At 41.7% G+C, this 16,114-nt stretch overlaps 2 protein-coding genes across 2 annotated transcripts; both read right to left on the bottom strand.

The window, feature by feature from the left end:
• Positions 1-3,364: 3,364 nt before the first annotated feature.
• fut9a (fucosyltransferase 9a) lies at positions 3,365-4,701 on the bottom strand (the record flags this gene model as incomplete). The annotated part of the gene is made up of 1 exon (XM_080850774.1): positions 3,365-4,701. The coding sequence occupies exon 1, from the start codon at positions 4,496-4,498 to the stop codon at positions 3,365-3,367; it is 1,134 nt and encodes a 377-aa protein (XP_080706900.1). The 5' UTR covers positions 4,499-4,701.
• A 3,509-nt stretch (positions 4,702-8,210) lies between these two features.
• manea (mannosidase, endo-alpha) lies at positions 8,211-13,254 on the bottom strand (the record flags this gene model as incomplete). Its single annotated transcript, XM_080849850.1, is given in 7 exon segments — positions 8,211-9,173; positions 10,292-10,368; positions 10,738-10,847; positions 11,883-12,293; positions 12,403-12,547; position 12,551; positions 13,136-13,254. Coding segments are annotated over 7 exon segments (1,479 nt in total). The 3' UTR covers positions 8,211-8,557.
• Between the last annotated feature and the right edge of the window lie 2,860 nt (positions 13,255-16,114).

Raw genomic sequence — 16,114 nt, 5'->3', positions numbered from 1 at the left:
GTACGGGTTCAGAAGGGGATCACTCCAAATGCCAGAGTATCAGCACAGACATGAGGTAACCAACAGCAGCTGGACGATTGGGTTGTGAACACCAAAACACAGTCCCTGTGGTCTCCTCAATCATATATCACCTTGTTGGGACCTATTCATATCTGCCTCTGTGGCAGTGAAAAGGTTTACAATATGTCAAGTGAAAAGGTTAACAATATGTTTACATAAAGACAGGATTGCTTTCTCCAACATTAAACAACAAAACAATCCCTCTTCCTAGGGAAATTAAAAGACATACAAAAAGAGGTTTAAATCACTTATTTTTATTTGTCTTTATTTCTTTGACACCGACAGACATCTACAGCAAAACATTTGGCAAATTACGTTTTGGCAGACATTTTTGCTATGACCAGTTATGCTAAACAGTCACCGTAGGTAGATCAGCAGGGGGCTCTGTCCACTTGGGCTGTTCCTGACGTCGTGATGCATAAAGGACACATGTCTCTCCCAGCCAGGGCCTGGGTGCCCAGCCTGCACGCATGAGCCCACTAAAGCAGACTGAATCAGAGGCACGTCCAGATTACTAACACGCTACTCATCCAAAGACCAGCTTAAAGGAAGCCAAAAGCCAACAGAGAAACAAGCTGTGAGATAGCTGCAGAGAGGACTGCAAAATGGCAAGACCTGGTCTAGATAGCCACAACCAACAAGAAACTGGTTTCACACATGTAGCTGCTCCTATACAATATGAGGTTATAACAGGCACTCTCTCTCTCTCTTTCCCCCTCACACACACACACACTCTCTTTCTTTCTGAAAATGCTGTGTGATGACACAAATTGTGAAGCAAAGAAAGCCGGATACAGCCATAAGCTCAGTAGGTCCAAGCCACAATGTAAGGATGAATGAGAGTGCTATTTCTGCAGCAAGTCAGAAAGACACAAGCAATGTGATAGCATCGAAACGGATTAGCGCTAATCCAAAAAGCACAAAAAGCATCTGTATTCTTCTCCTTCTCAAAACTGCTTCACATTACAACAAAATGTCTTCTCTGTAACACTAACAGCATTGTCTTCCACACACTATTATTTTCGTTGTAATCCTCTGCGGATTTCTGCCTCATAGCACCTGTCTTATTCTTCTAAGTTACAATGAGCTCATTTTCACAGTGCTGTCCCCCGACTGTCAGTCGATCTTGGGACAGATCTGGCTCAGACGTGGCTCAGACTCAATCCAGCGTAAGCTGCCATCTGGGGAACCCAGGTACAGGTCAAAGAGAAACTTGAACAACACAGATATTTACAAGAGGTGTTCATACCGTCAAGTACTGCAGATACACACTTAAAACAAACACAGAGCATATGTTTTTTTTTTCAACTCGCTGATACAATACACAGTATGTAAGTTAGCATTTTTTTGTCCTTTAGTTTGTAAATAAAACAAAATCTCAAATTTGTGCCAGACGATGAAGGTTATATACAGATTATGGTTTCGGAGCAAGTCAATTCTGACTAACTGGCAAAAAGGTGTCATCCACTTCCAAAACAGATGGTCCCATTGACAGTAAACAATACAAAACGTTTGATAAATGTCGGCATGGAGACATCCTTATTCAAAGTCAGATTATCTACCACAGAGCATCAATATTTTCTCATAAGTGTATTAGACAGGCTGACCAGTGACACCTGCCACCGTAACTATTGAAAGCCGTGACCCATATTAAAAGCCAGACCGATGACTGAGATCTACAGTAGGCCTACCTATAAAAAGTATTCACCCGTCTTGGAAGCTTTCATCTTTTATCGTTTTACAAACATTGAATCGTGGTTGACTTATTATATTTAGGTGTTTTACATTTTTTATTCTTTTTTTTAATTTGTTTTATCTGTTTATCCGTTTTCACTTCAACAAGTATATTTTTCTGTTGAAAAGAGCAGAAATTAAAATCACCCATGATTTAACGTTGTAAAACAATAGAAGTTGAAACTTTCCAAGGTGGGTGTGAACATAGAGAAGTAAAGGAACTGGTGTTACAGGCATATACTGCACTTTGGCTTGAAAATTACCGTTTACATCATTGTGACTAGTTAATGGATCTGGATTAAGTGTGTAAACATAATCTGAAAATATGAACAATTGAAAGCATCGACAGACACGGACATTCAGCTGTGGTGATTTTTGCTTTTTGTGTGTGCTTTTAGACTTTATGAAAAAAATTGTGTTTCGCATTGGATCACATTACCTTATGGAGAAGTGCATTATGGGAATCAAACCATTCAGACCCCAAAGCCCCACCACCACAGCCACATCCTCATCCTCTACACATTAGCAGCTACTGCTTAGTAGCCATCTCTCTAGTGGAAAATAGGGAGGAGAAGGGCTTCTACTGTATAAGCCTGTAGCAGGGTCCACCATGCTCAGGTGGGTGCAATTTACTGGCCTTAGTGGGTGGCAGGGGAGGCAAACTCCCATGAAAAATGGGCTGTAACTTACTGCGAAACTGACCGTTCTAAATGCTTATATGTGAGGGGAGGAAGGGTTACCAAGGGTGACTATGGGGTTAAAGAATCCTGACCACCCAAAGGCTCTCCTCACATAGACTACATGTTAAACTTGTGCTCGTATTTTGCCTCCACTAGTATCTTAGTATTTATTTGAAATAAATTATGATAATAATAATTTCACATTAAAGTGGCAGATTTCCAAGCTGCTCCTCGTGACACAAGATGTGAAATATATTGCCTGATAAAAAAACAAGATACTGTCATTATTAGTCATTGTGGATCTATCACATGAAATAAATCTGTACATTTACAGTAGACAGTTGACACAGTGTTCAAAAATAGACTGTATCATTCTCACATGACCAAGGGAGTCTTCCAGGGTGCTTCCTGTGCAAGTACATCCATACAAAAATATGGAAAATAATTCTCAAAAAATAATTATTGTACACAGATATTTTACAGTAGTTGCACTATGTTCACAAATTGAAATTGTGTAAACACTGCATAGATGACCGCATCACTAATATCAATAAACATTTTATGGTACAATGCCAAAGTAAAATAAATAATATATTGTAGAAATATCCTCCTCATAACAATTATATATTTATATTTTTCCATCTTGAAAGCATCACCACAATATATTTTTTACAATGGGACGTTGCCACATAGGTGGCCCGTATTAATTCACATTTTCACAAGAGGGGAAACATTACAGTGCCAAATCAGTTACAGTATTTAAAAAAAGAAAATGCATCACTTTGAGCCATTGCCCAAAAACCTGGATCTACTGTGTAATAAATAATAGTCAAGTTCTTCACCCCTGAAAGACACCTATACCTTGGCCACCCACAAAGATGAACCCTGAATCAACCCCAGTACCATTTGTCAAGGTTGTTGAAAGACTTATACTCATTGTGCCTCCTGATGTAGTCACAGGCGAGGCACGTGTGCTCGGCCCAGAAGTAAGCCTTTTTCACCTTGAAGTGCTTGCGCCAGTCAAAGTACCTCAGGTACATCTCCTCGTTCTTGTCCAAGAGCAGGAGGAACTCGGCCAGCTCTTTGGGCGAGGGGAAGTCGTCCACGTGAATGAAGGCGTCTCCTTGGATGAAGTTCTGATAGTTTTCCCGTGACGGTCCCAGCACCACGGGTACCGCCCCCACAGAGAGAGGGTTGAAGAGCTTCTCCGTGATGTAGTCCTTGTGGATGGAGTTCTCGAACGAGAGATAAAACTTACAGCTGGCAATGGTTGGGAAGTAATCTTGGTCAGACAAGTATTCCCCGAAAGCCTGTCCATAAGCATGAACCTCGATGTGTTTGTACAAGTCATTGTAGTATTTCACTCGGACGTGGTCTGGATTCCAGTTGCTCACAATCCAGCATACCAGCTTAGTCTTGCTAGGTGGCACAAATTCCTCATCCCCTTGGTTGGCGACGATGGACCCATAAGGCACTTCGATGTCAGCATCTTGGCGGTAGTTCAGGGTTAAATTAAACAGGTTTTCGATGCCAGATAACTGAGAAGAATGGGACGGGGACTCAAGGTTCATCCACACCCATTTCTGCAACGCAGGACGGTAGACTGGAGGCAGGTTGGACAGATCACTGGAGATGTCCCTGTGATGAATGACCACCCCATCTGATTTATTGTACAGGTTCCTGTCCGCCGTAATGTGGCAACCCTCAATGTTAAACAGAGAGCTGCAAACGTTCAGGTCATATGTCTGTCCAAAGGGCCAGAGCCAGACCAAGATGGTAGTCTGGTTCTGCTGGCTTCTGTTGGAGAGGAGGCTCTTAGCACGAGCCGTGGACGTCTCTGACTCCACGGGACCAGACAACCAACTGGTGGAGGGTTTGATGTACATTAAAAATAACGTCACGAAACATCCTAGCAGAAACGTTCCAAGCAGAAAGGGTCTTAGAACTCTGAGGATGGGTGCAGATGGCATACTCTGATAAAGAAGAGAAACAAACAACAACAAAACGACAAACATTAACAACATCTATATTTATACCAAACCTCTGCTAAGATCACAAGGTGCTTTCCATGAAGGTCAGACCATGAGATGTAACGGACAACAGATAAAAATAGTATGAAAGCCAGAAAATTGTTTAAATAGGGCAATACAGACACTAAAGGGAGCAACACAAGATGAAGACTTTGCCATCTGTGTATCATCTGGTCCGGAACACATATGAAACTATACTGTAGGGATTCATGTCATTGGTCTTATATCTGAATAATGCTCATAAGTGTAGTCATATCATTATGCAGGTTACCTGGTGATATGCTGATATCCACGCAGACAAAAATGTCAAATGTTCTTAATCTCTGTTTCTGTGATCGCTTGTGTTAGTCGTGTAGATCCCAATTCTCCACAGTTCTTCTTACTGTTAATTTAAAAAGCAACATTGATCAAACAAAACAGGGTACTTGTACAGATATTACTTCAAACAACAGTGCATTATCAATGAGCATGTTTAAAACATGAAATTATGGTTGTGTAAACTTTAAGCAAATAGCTTTTATTTCATCACAATATCCCAGTTAAAGTGAGATTACTTTAAGACCATCATGTTCTGAAAAATTATGATGAATAAGCATACTGAACCGAATGAAGTCAGCAAATGATTGCAAACACATATCTATTTCACGTCTGTGAGGAATTAAGCACGACACTATACTGGGCCAGCAGAGTTGTGTTATGATGGGGTGTGCTTGAGTCTCACCTCTTGACTGATCTATGACGCTACGTGTCACTCAGTAGGTGCGTGTGTAAACACTGCCATCTTAAGGCGAAGCAAGCTCTGTCAGCGACACTCAATGCCCACTAGCTGACAATATTACAGCAAAGGTCATATCCACACAAGCACAAAAACAATAGCAAATGCGGGCACCACATTCTAGCCGCCCCAGGGGTGCTGTAGACACCCTTGTTGTATACATTACAGGAACACGGACTGGCTCAGTAGTTTGCACTGATAGTTGTGTAGTAGGGCGCCACTGTCCGAGAGACTTTTGCTAATTTTCCGTGGGCATTAATGGCAGCACTGACCAGTGACAGGCATGTTTTAAAGGCTTATCAATGCATTTCATGCTAATCCTCTTGCACCAGGAAAGCACTTTCAGTAAGCACTGGGGTGATAAGCTTTGTACATCTCTGCAGCACAAAATAATATAAAATAGTAGCTCTAGTCCATCTTGCTCACTATCTGTCTGTGTGTGTTCCTTTCTAACACTATGTGTGTATAACAGTAACAGTTGCAGGTGAGGCTTATGAGGAGGACGCATGTATGACTGAAGGTAGGGGAAGAGAGTGAAGCAGGATGACACCACAGTGCAAGTTCCAATAGTCGATTCCTATTCATCACAGTGGACTACAACCACTGCCTGATGTGCCTATCCAATAATACATCATGATGATGTGTGTGTGTGTGTACCGATACAGCATATAAATTACCACAAATATCTCGACTTGGAACTACACTATATTCTGTGCACATTTAATTCAATCAATATGCAGAAGACTCCATTCAAGTGGCAAATCAAAGGCTACGTGGTAAACAATCCCTGATTTCACTGTCCAAGGGTTATAGTGGCGCACATCAGATCACTGTCTATCAAATTGGTAGGACTGATTTGGACAGATTGTCAGTCTTACAAAAAATACGGTTTTGGTGCATTTGTGTAAATCCGTGGCTTACAGGTAAGGGGCTTATTCGCGTTTTTAACGTCAACAAATATATTACCACTCAGTCAGGCCAAGCTCCAAAAAATGGCACAGGTTCTCAGAAATAGGAACCAAGGAAGAAACCAAGCGCCACGAAAGCCACGGTCTTTCTATTCCTCTATCTTTGGTGATGGCTCGTTTTAAATCAAATGTGATGTATTTAGGACACGCAGACTGAGTGGTACAGCGGTAGTGCTCTAACGTTCACGAGTGCTTGGGAAAAAAGGCATGCAGTTAACCCTTTGCACTAACGTGACTATTGTTGGCTTACGTGTTAGGCTATGCAATAACCTAAACCATGCTGAGGGGCACCATCCAAGGTGAGCAATTACTTTCAGCGGCGCTTACTGAAGGTCGTTTTAGAACATGATGCTCAAGCCTGTGATACATGTCAGTGAACAACAGTGTATGTAGCCTACCGACTGAGCCCACACTGCGCCCAAGCATGCACCGATGACAGCCTACGTGCCAGTTATGCATTTTATGCAAAGAGAGGATTTTCAACACATAGGTCACGAAAGGCTTCCGCGCGCAAACACACACAGGGCACATGCACTATTGTGGTTGTTTTTATCGGTGTATAAAAATAAAGGCGCATATAGCCCAGCCAAAATGCCACGTTGTAGGAGCCCAGGACATTTACTTTTATCATCTCCTTAATGGACTTACTCAAACAAAGAGGGGATGACATAGCCCAATAACGATCAGGGTCTTCTTCACGTAGCCTTTTTATCATTTGAGTTGAAACCTATTTTGTTGTTTGTTGAAACCAGGTACCGCGGATGAGAGGAGAAAAAAAATCTGCACTCACCATCCCCACGGTTGGCGTTCATGAAATCACTCCATATCTTGTTGTATTTTTGGTCGAGGTCGTCCTGTGGAGGTATCCCAAATGCCGCATGTGCCTTGGATCCAGTGAAATATTTTCAATTGTGACAATATTTGATGAGATTGGCCAGGGATCGGAAGCGCCCAAACCCATAGTCCTTTCTCTGCAAGCGACAAGACTTGGCTATTTCTCCTGAACGTCTCGTGAATTTAAAGACAAAACATCACCGTGAGAATTAGGGCTATTGTAAAATTATCGCCTGAAAAGCAGTGCATCACTTGCGAAGACGCCATGGACGGCATGTGATGCGATGTGGAATAATGTTCCCCAGGCTGCTCATGCGCCGGCTACCTTTCTTGTGTTTACCGTCAATGCGGCTGCACGGAACGCAGGCTGCCGTAGGTAGGGTAGGGAATATGGAACAGCACATAGGTAGGGTGCAGCTCGTTATCTCTAATGCATTGCCAGAGACAAGTGTTTGCCGCGTTTTGCAAGAAGCCTAGTCGGTACACCGCAAACACGTCTCTTTCTGTATGATCTGCGTAGTCACCATGTGAGGAAATGCTCTTTATTCAGGGAAATAAGAAATCCCATATTCATATAGACTACTTCTTCTATTGTCTTAAATGTGGGTATTTACACTTAATACTGGAATGGAGTATGGCCCTTTTAAGTGCTTAAATGAGAAAACACAAATTAAAATCATAATTTCAACAAATGATTCGTAAAGACAAGGACCACACTTAATTTATTAGAATACTTTATGCTGCAGTTCTCTCATTTTCCTTTTTATTATTGCATAATGACAGGTAAAAGATTGGGTATTCTTATAGGTGATATGGAACAGCACATAGTTAGGGTGCAGCTCGTCATCTCTAATGCATTGCATGAGACAAGTGCTTGCAGTGTTTGGCCAGTGGCTACACCGCAAACCTATTGTTTTCAGAAATACAGTTTCATGACAATGTCAGGAAATGACCTTTATTCAGGGGAATAACAGACCCTATATTTTCATATAGAGTCCTTCTTTTGTGAACAATGTATTCACAATCAATACTTGAAATGAAATATAACCCTATAAAGTTCTTCACTGAGAGATTACCAATGAGTCATGAAAGACAAGAAACACACTTTATATATTTTACTTTTTTATGCTGCAAATTTCTCTCATTTTTCTTTTTATTATTGAATAATGACAGGTAAAAGATGTGGAGCACACCGGGTATTAGGTGATACACATAGTTAGTGTGCAGCTTGACATCTCTAATGCATTGCGTGAGACAAGTGTTCACAGTTTACACCACAAACCTCCTGTTTCAAAAATACCCCACCGCAAACTGCTTGTTTTTGCAAGACGTGTCAGACGTGTCAGACATGTCATAAAATGCCCTACATTCAGAGGAATTACAGACCCCACCGGCAAAAAATCTAAACTTCACAGTTTAATATCTTGCTTAAAAACACAAGTCAGAGCTTTGACATTTGGTTGTCAAAACAACCCTTCATTCAACACTGAATTTATCAGCCCACTTTCTTGTTATCTGTAAGTAGTTGCCAGGCTTATGTGGTAAGTAGTCCAGGTAAGCAGTGCGCCCTGCCTTTGGCACCGCCATCTCTATCTGGGTGCCCTCATGCCACTCATTGAAGGAGGTTATGGAGACAACCTGGGCACCTGCCTCTGCCGCAGCACTCAAGGCGGTCTCGTAGTACCTGCCCTTGATGCGGTTCCGCGTGTTCTGCGAGTTCCATGGCCGGATGTTGGTGTCGATGTATCCCGGGCCGACGCTGGGCACAAAGATCAGGTTGCTGGCATCGCAGAAGGCCTTGATAGACCTCCAGTTGCGATAGGATGAGCCGTAGGTGAAGCCATTGGTGGCAAAATAAGTGTACATGCCATCGAAGCCTGAAGACAAGATGGCCCTCTTGTGTTTCTCCTCTACTAAAAGAGCCAAGAAGATTCCATCATAAGGGGTGTTCCTGATGCTGGTCTTCACATTCGGCTTTAAAAGTCGAGCCCAGTTCTCTGGACTCAGAAGATAAGAGTCATAAATGTAATACAAAGGAAGGGTCTTCCCAGTCTCAGTTTTATACCTGAAGAAAGCTGGGTGCTCTCCATATCTGTAGAGAAAGGTCACAACAGTATGACTGTGCGAGCAATATGCATTTCAGCCCATGATGGTCACAGTTATGTTTAAATGCCATAGAAACTGTTATTTACAAAAACAAAACGGTAATTGAAGAAAAGGTTGTTCGGCCTTAGGCCGTGTTTACACAAACCCTAGAGCCCTAGAAATGTGTCCGGATTGACCTTTCGTTTCACACGAACCGGGCGGATTGGGTCACTAAATCTGCATACTTTTGAATCGGGTCTCCAAAGTGAGTAGATTACAATCCGCCAGCGAATTAGTGTTTGTGTAAACCCCGATCCACACACTTTCTAACCCAATGATGTAATTGCCCCATGTAAACGCCTAACAACCTCAGCCTGAACCCTAATTAACCCCGCTGCATCACTTCATAACAGCAACAACATAAACTAAATTAATGTTGTTAAGAAGCTGGTTAGGAAATGGATAACATTAACAAGCCACACTTTAATCTATCACTGTTTAATCTTTTTGCATCAGACCATTGTTCAAACCGGTTTTTAAAAGTGTCAGCCATAGCTTATATGAGCAAATCGGACGTGAAAAGACTTTTACCATAGACAGAAGTTTCAAAACGGTAACAAAAGTGCGCAGTGGGAGAAATATGAACTAGTACAGCAAACACAGACTGCCACTATATCTATCCAATATGGCTGCCGCTGGTGGTGCACAGTGAAGGGTCAAGGGGGCTTTTTTTCTTAAATATATTATTGTTATTTTTCTATAAAGAATGAATGCGTTTTTTTCACATAATGTCTGACAACATGGAAAGGATCCCTACAGATATAGACCTGGCTCTGTTGGCCTCGATATCTGTAAAGAAACTGTAGAAAATTACTGTTTCTACAGTCATTAGTTTAACCTTTAACTAATGACTGTAGAAACTGTAATGTGGTGAAAACAAGCAATTTACTTGGATGCGGATGCTTGTCCCATAGGATTTCATTGTATAGCCGTGCCGCGGTTGCCAGTTATAGCGTTCTAACTCGATACTGGACCGATTTCGATCGGGCAAAGAAAAAAAAATGCCTGAGTTCTCCTTTAAGTCGCTTTCTTAACACTAAAAACGTTATACTATATAGTACTCACTTTTCCACAATGTACTTGACACAGTCAAACATAGTCTTCTCATCTCGTCCTTTAAAGGGTTCAATATGAAAAGTCACCTGTGCAGAAGAAGGTTAGGCAAGATTAATTCAATAAGATGTCTTATCTTAGGGTGCTATAGGCTTCTACAAAAAAACATAGACCTAACATGATCATGCACTTTGGAGTTGACAGAGAGAAAAAATTATTTCCCACTATGTTTGCATATTCTATGTTATTTACACAGAATCACAAGACCTGCCACTGAGACAAAACTGGCACGAATACTTGTATGTTTTATGACAAAAGAAACTACAAGTGCCACCTTTTTAAGAAAATGCAGTCAGTACTTTAGAAATACCACACTAACATCTCAGCTTACATTATTTTCTGATAAATAGGCCTAACATTTTCTCTGTGATATATCAGAACTAGGCAGAATTCTTTACCTTAATCTGGTATTTGTGAGCTGCATCTAAGACCAGAGGCACAATATCATCTGTGGCTTCACCATTGTCATCTTTCATACCAGGGGGATACCAGGAGATGGCCAGCACACCTGGTGCATACACACAAGGAAGTAGAACAACATCCTGTTATACAACACACTTGATATTTGAACGTTTAAATATAACTTTACGAAACCTGTAAAAGTTTGACAGTGTGGCCTAATGCTATTTTAGCGGCCTAATGCACTTTTTTCAGCGCACGCACACACACTCACAGACTCTCTCTCACACTCACAGTCACACACACACACACACACACACACACACACACACACACACACACACACGCACACACACACACGCACACACACACCTTAAAGCTGCCCACAGTCTGCAGTCTTCTGCTAAAGACAACCAGGCAGCTCCTCTAGGCTGATGTAGTAGGAGGTTAAATGTTTTATTCAAGGGTACATGGCATAAGTTGATAAGGTTCAGGAAGAACATGGCTCTGTCCCTAACAGCATTCTGAGTTCCATCTGAATTTCTCCTGCAAGTGCCAACACGACTCCGAGATAGTTTGTTTGATTTCATGGAGCAAACAAACACTGAAAAAAAATCTATGCCGTTCCTGCAGTACAAGTTACTTTTCAGATCAAAGTGTCTGCTACATGTAAGCATACCATTGCTGCCTTTTATCAAAAGTCAAATATAGTGCCGAGATACCGGGCATTTGTTCCCTGAATTCCTCGGTTAAGCCAAAGCAGATTAGGGCAGGTTTTCAAGGCATGTGATGTTAAGTTTATTTCAAAGTGTGATATGTAGTGATCACTTACCATCCAACAATAATGTCATTCTGAGGTTGTGAGGAAAGTACAGTGTTTACCCATATTCTTGTGCATTATATGCATATAGTTGGCCTTTTTCAGGTTTCATCTTACATTTGTATACATTTATCTAGTCCTGACAAAATGTAAACCAATGTATGCAAACACAACACCTAAAACAAATACTGAAGGTAAACAGGCAGTACAGTCACATTGGGAAACGATATCTTTTCACAGTTCCTTTAGAGATACATCTGTATAGTAGGCACAGAATTTAAATTTTTTAAAGGTCCCATTTCCCCTTTAAACCCAATGCCTCACCAATTGCTGCCATTCGCATCTGACGCATATGGGCATCAATGACAGAAGGGTCTCTGGAGCTGTATGCCCCCAGGGCGGGGTAAAAGTTGGCGCCGATGTCGTCTGGAGGTGAGTGCCGGCCTGTGGGGAATGAAGCCGCCACCTTCGGGTCCCAATGAGGAAGCAGGGGGTGGTCCCAGTGCAGGTACTTGCCATCGAACTGTGGATTACCATACCAGGTGTAGTAGAAGGTGTGGAAGTTGTAATTGGGCACAGAGTACTTCTCCAGCAAGGTCTCCGCATTCATGTTGACCTCTTTAGTGTCTGTGTCCGGGGTTGCATGGTCAGCCTGCAGCTGATTTAGAGGTTTTTCCATTCTGTTGGCGTGAGGGATCAGCTCCAGGCCAAATGCATCTGGCAAGTCAGAGGCTTCTTGGATTGAGAATTTTGAAATGACTATGATTAAGAAAATAAATGATGCCAATGCGAATAGGGTCAAACAGGATTTACGTCTAAACCTGGCCATTTTCTGAATATTCACCATGTGCACATATTTGCTTCTTCACAGAGTGAGCCCCCTTACAGGAAGAGAAGTTGCTGTCAATCTTGACAGGCATAGGAGTCTCCAGGATATTGTCTTTATTCAGTGTTCCTCTCTGGCAGAGGACTGACGACATCATAATGATTTACCTGAGGAAGAGACATAAGGTGATCCGTAAACGCCAAAGTGAAATAATTAACAGGAAAGAAGATCCAGAACGCAGTGGACTCTTTGTAATGAGTCCTCTATCTATTCTAGCTGGTGCTTCCTATACAACCTACACTAACTAATATCACATAACGTTTCGTTTGGTTTGACGCGAGATGTATTCAGTTCCTGATCCGCTATTCCATAGTCTACAACAAATGTATCGACCGGACCAAAGTCTAACATGCTCAGTAACGCTTGGGCAAACTGAACTCTGCACGCTGACACCAGATCTACTGAATAATGAATGCCATAGAAAGAAAACAACTGTCAGTGTACTGTAATAGTTATAGTGTTTCACTGGAATGATCGTATTTCATTTCGGCTACAAATTATGGTGAAATGTTCCATCTGAGGAATATATGTTAAACTGTAACGTTAACTGTACAGGTTAGGCTACTGCATGTGAAGTTTTACAACGGAGCCATGGTAACACGCTGATGCATGGACGTTGCTATCAGTTAAGCTACAGGGTACACTAAAGAATGATTCGCATTTTAAGGTAAAGCAAGCCTATCATTAGTACCTCGTCTGAAAGGCCAAGAGTATCGCAACAACTTTACTTTTACAAGCAGAGCCCAAGGATCGTTGGAATATTTCATTCACATCAGATGCGGAAGTCGAACTGATCTTGTGATCAGTCATGGCGTTCCCTGATTGGTCCTCAGTCTGGGGCTAGTTCTCTGTTTCACCAGTGAGGAAGGCGTTAAGGTGACAGCAACATCAAATATGACAGTCCGGCCTGCCTTCCACAACTTTTCTGCTGTGTAAATTGTTCACTGTACTTTAGAATACAAATACAAATTCAACATGATGTTCGTCAAAAAAAAAATATATATAGGCCTAGTAATTAAACGGACAACTCGCCCAGTGTAACGTGTAAACATTTTCAAGCCGGGAAGTATCGTAGCCTGATTTTTATATAGTATTTTCTGAAAGTTCAGAGTGAACGCTGTTTTGGAAATGTGCACGTATTGTTAGGCTTTTAATATGGTCATGGGCATTCAATTATGGCTACCGTTTTTAACTCTTAATTGAGAAAATTATGTCTACAGCCATATTAGTCTTCATCTGCAAACTCATAAATGTGCCTTGCAATACAGACTTTTACAGGATTCATCCCTATGGGGAGCCGTTGGATGTTGGGTGTCTTCACCATTGTTGGAGTGGTTATATTCTGATATTATACGCTCACCGGCCACTTTATTAGGTGCACCTTGATAGTACTGGGTTAGTCCCCCTTTTTGACTTCAGAACTGCCTTAATTCTTCGTGGCATAGATTCAACAAGGCGCTGGAAACATTCCTCAGAGGTTTTGGTACTGACATGATAGCATCATGCAGTTGCTGCATATTTGTTGACTGCTCATCCATGTTGTGAATCTCCCGTTCCACCACATCCCACAAAGGTGCTCTAGAGATTGTGGAGGCCACTGGAGGACAGTGAACACATTGTAATGTTCAAGAAACCAGTTTGAGATGATTTAAGCTTTGTGACATGCGTTATGTAAGGGATAACGGCCGACGAGCTGTCCAGTTATACGAATTTAATGGACGCTGCGGGGCAAAGAACACCACGACGCGGAGCGGAGTGGTGTTGCTCCGCAGAAGTCCATTAAATTCGTATAACTGGACAGCTCGGAGGCCGTTATCCCGCTTATCTCCCGTTTACAACATCCAAAAATGTTTTTATTATTATTATTTAGAATTTCCTTTATCTTTAGGAAATTTAATATGCATAATAACCTAATGAATTCTTGATTTGAAGCCTAGTGCTCCCGTTAGAGAAAGTAGTGAGAAAGTAGTGCGTGAGACTGGACCTTTAGTTTCCCCAGGTGTTGCTGCAAAGTGACACTCATGAGCTCACCTCTGTAAAGTAAACGGACACACGGACACAGGTATTGTTCATAAGGTTTTACTATTTACAGTTGAACTCCACGCTTCCGTTGATGGTGAAGTTGGACAGAGCAACAGGGAGGTCAAGTTTAGTAATTTTGGTCGAAGGCTAGTTAGCTGTGTGAGCTACCATCTGTTACAATGTTTTTTTTTTCTAAGCGCTAACAGCCGCCTACAAATAATATTCGAGACTTTCAGTTATGAATTCCTTTACTCTGCAACATTCGTGTAGAACATAAACAACTAACCGAGTAAATTTAGACATATAAAAAGTCGTGTAGATAGCTTAATTGACATAAAACATTGCCCACTAACTTGTCCCAACACGCCGCCATCTTGGTTCAAATTATCCTAGCTGTCAAAAAATAAACGTTACGTTGGTTGTCAATGGTAACCATTCAAGAGCATTGATATGGAACGGCGATTTAACGTTTCTACTGGGACTACGTCCAAGGTGTCCATCTATACGAACTTAATGTACACCCCATTAGCCAATCAGAAAACAGTATTTCGTTCCAGAAGGAGATAACCTGCTGAGAGTAACCATCAGAAAAGGGGTACACTGTGGTCATAAAGGGATGGACATGGTCAGCAATAATACTTATTATTGCAATATACCATGGCATTGAAACAATGCTCAATTGGTTCCAGTGGGCCCAAAGTGTGCCAAGAAAATATCCCCCACACCATTACACTACCACCAGCCTGAACCATTGATACAAGGCAGGATGGATCCATGTGTTCATGTTGTTTACGCCAAATTCCAACCCAACCATCTGAAAGTCAGGGCAGAAATCGTGACACATTTTTTTTCACATTTTTTTTTGACAACATTTTTTTGGGGGAAAAATGTTCACATCGTGCCACATTTTTCCATTCTTTTATTGTCCAATTTTGGTGAGCCCATGCGAATTGTAGCCTCAGTTTTTTCTCTTCTTAGCGTACAGGAGGGGCACCCAGTTTGTTTTTTTGCTGCTGTAGCCCATCTGCTTCAAGGTTCGACGTGATGTACCTTCAGAGATGCACTTCTTTATACTTTGGTTGAAACGAGTGGTTATTTTAGTTACTGTTGCCTTTATATCATCTATAACTAGTCTGGCTATTCTCCTCTGACCTCTGGCCTCAACAAGACATTTTCGCCCAGAGAAGTGTCGCTTACTGGATATTTTCTCAGACCATTCTTTGTAAACCCTAGAGGTGGTTTTTACGTGAAAATTCCAGTAGATCAGCAGTTTCTGAAACACTCAGACAAGCCCATCTGGCACCAACATCCATGCATGTTCAAAGTCACTTAAATCACCTTTCTTCCCCATTATGCTCGGTTTGAACTTCAGCAGGTCGACCATGTCTACATGCCTAAATGCTTCGAGTTGCTGCCATGTGATTGATTGGCTGATTAGATATTTGCGTTCACAAGCAGTTGGACAGGTGAACCAAATAAAGTGGCTTGTGAGTGTATACGCTGATGTATTCTGGTATTGCCCCCCTATACATGAAGACCCTAGCACACTTGATATACTGCATGCACCTGTGTTTTATATAAAGCAGATGTGAAATCAATACATGGGATTTGACACAACCCAGTGTATTTTGAGAGTTATTATGGTATG

The sequence above is a fragment of the Sprattus sprattus genome, assembly GCF_963457725.1.
Source record: "Sprattus sprattus genome assembly, chromosome: 13".
NCBI classification, from domain to species: domain Eukaryota; kingdom Metazoa; phylum Chordata; class Actinopteri; order Clupeiformes; family Clupeidae; genus Sprattus; species Sprattus sprattus.
The sequence above is the reverse complement of the archived record's forward strand: the minus strand, read 5'-3'. Positions and strand labels throughout refer to the sequence as shown.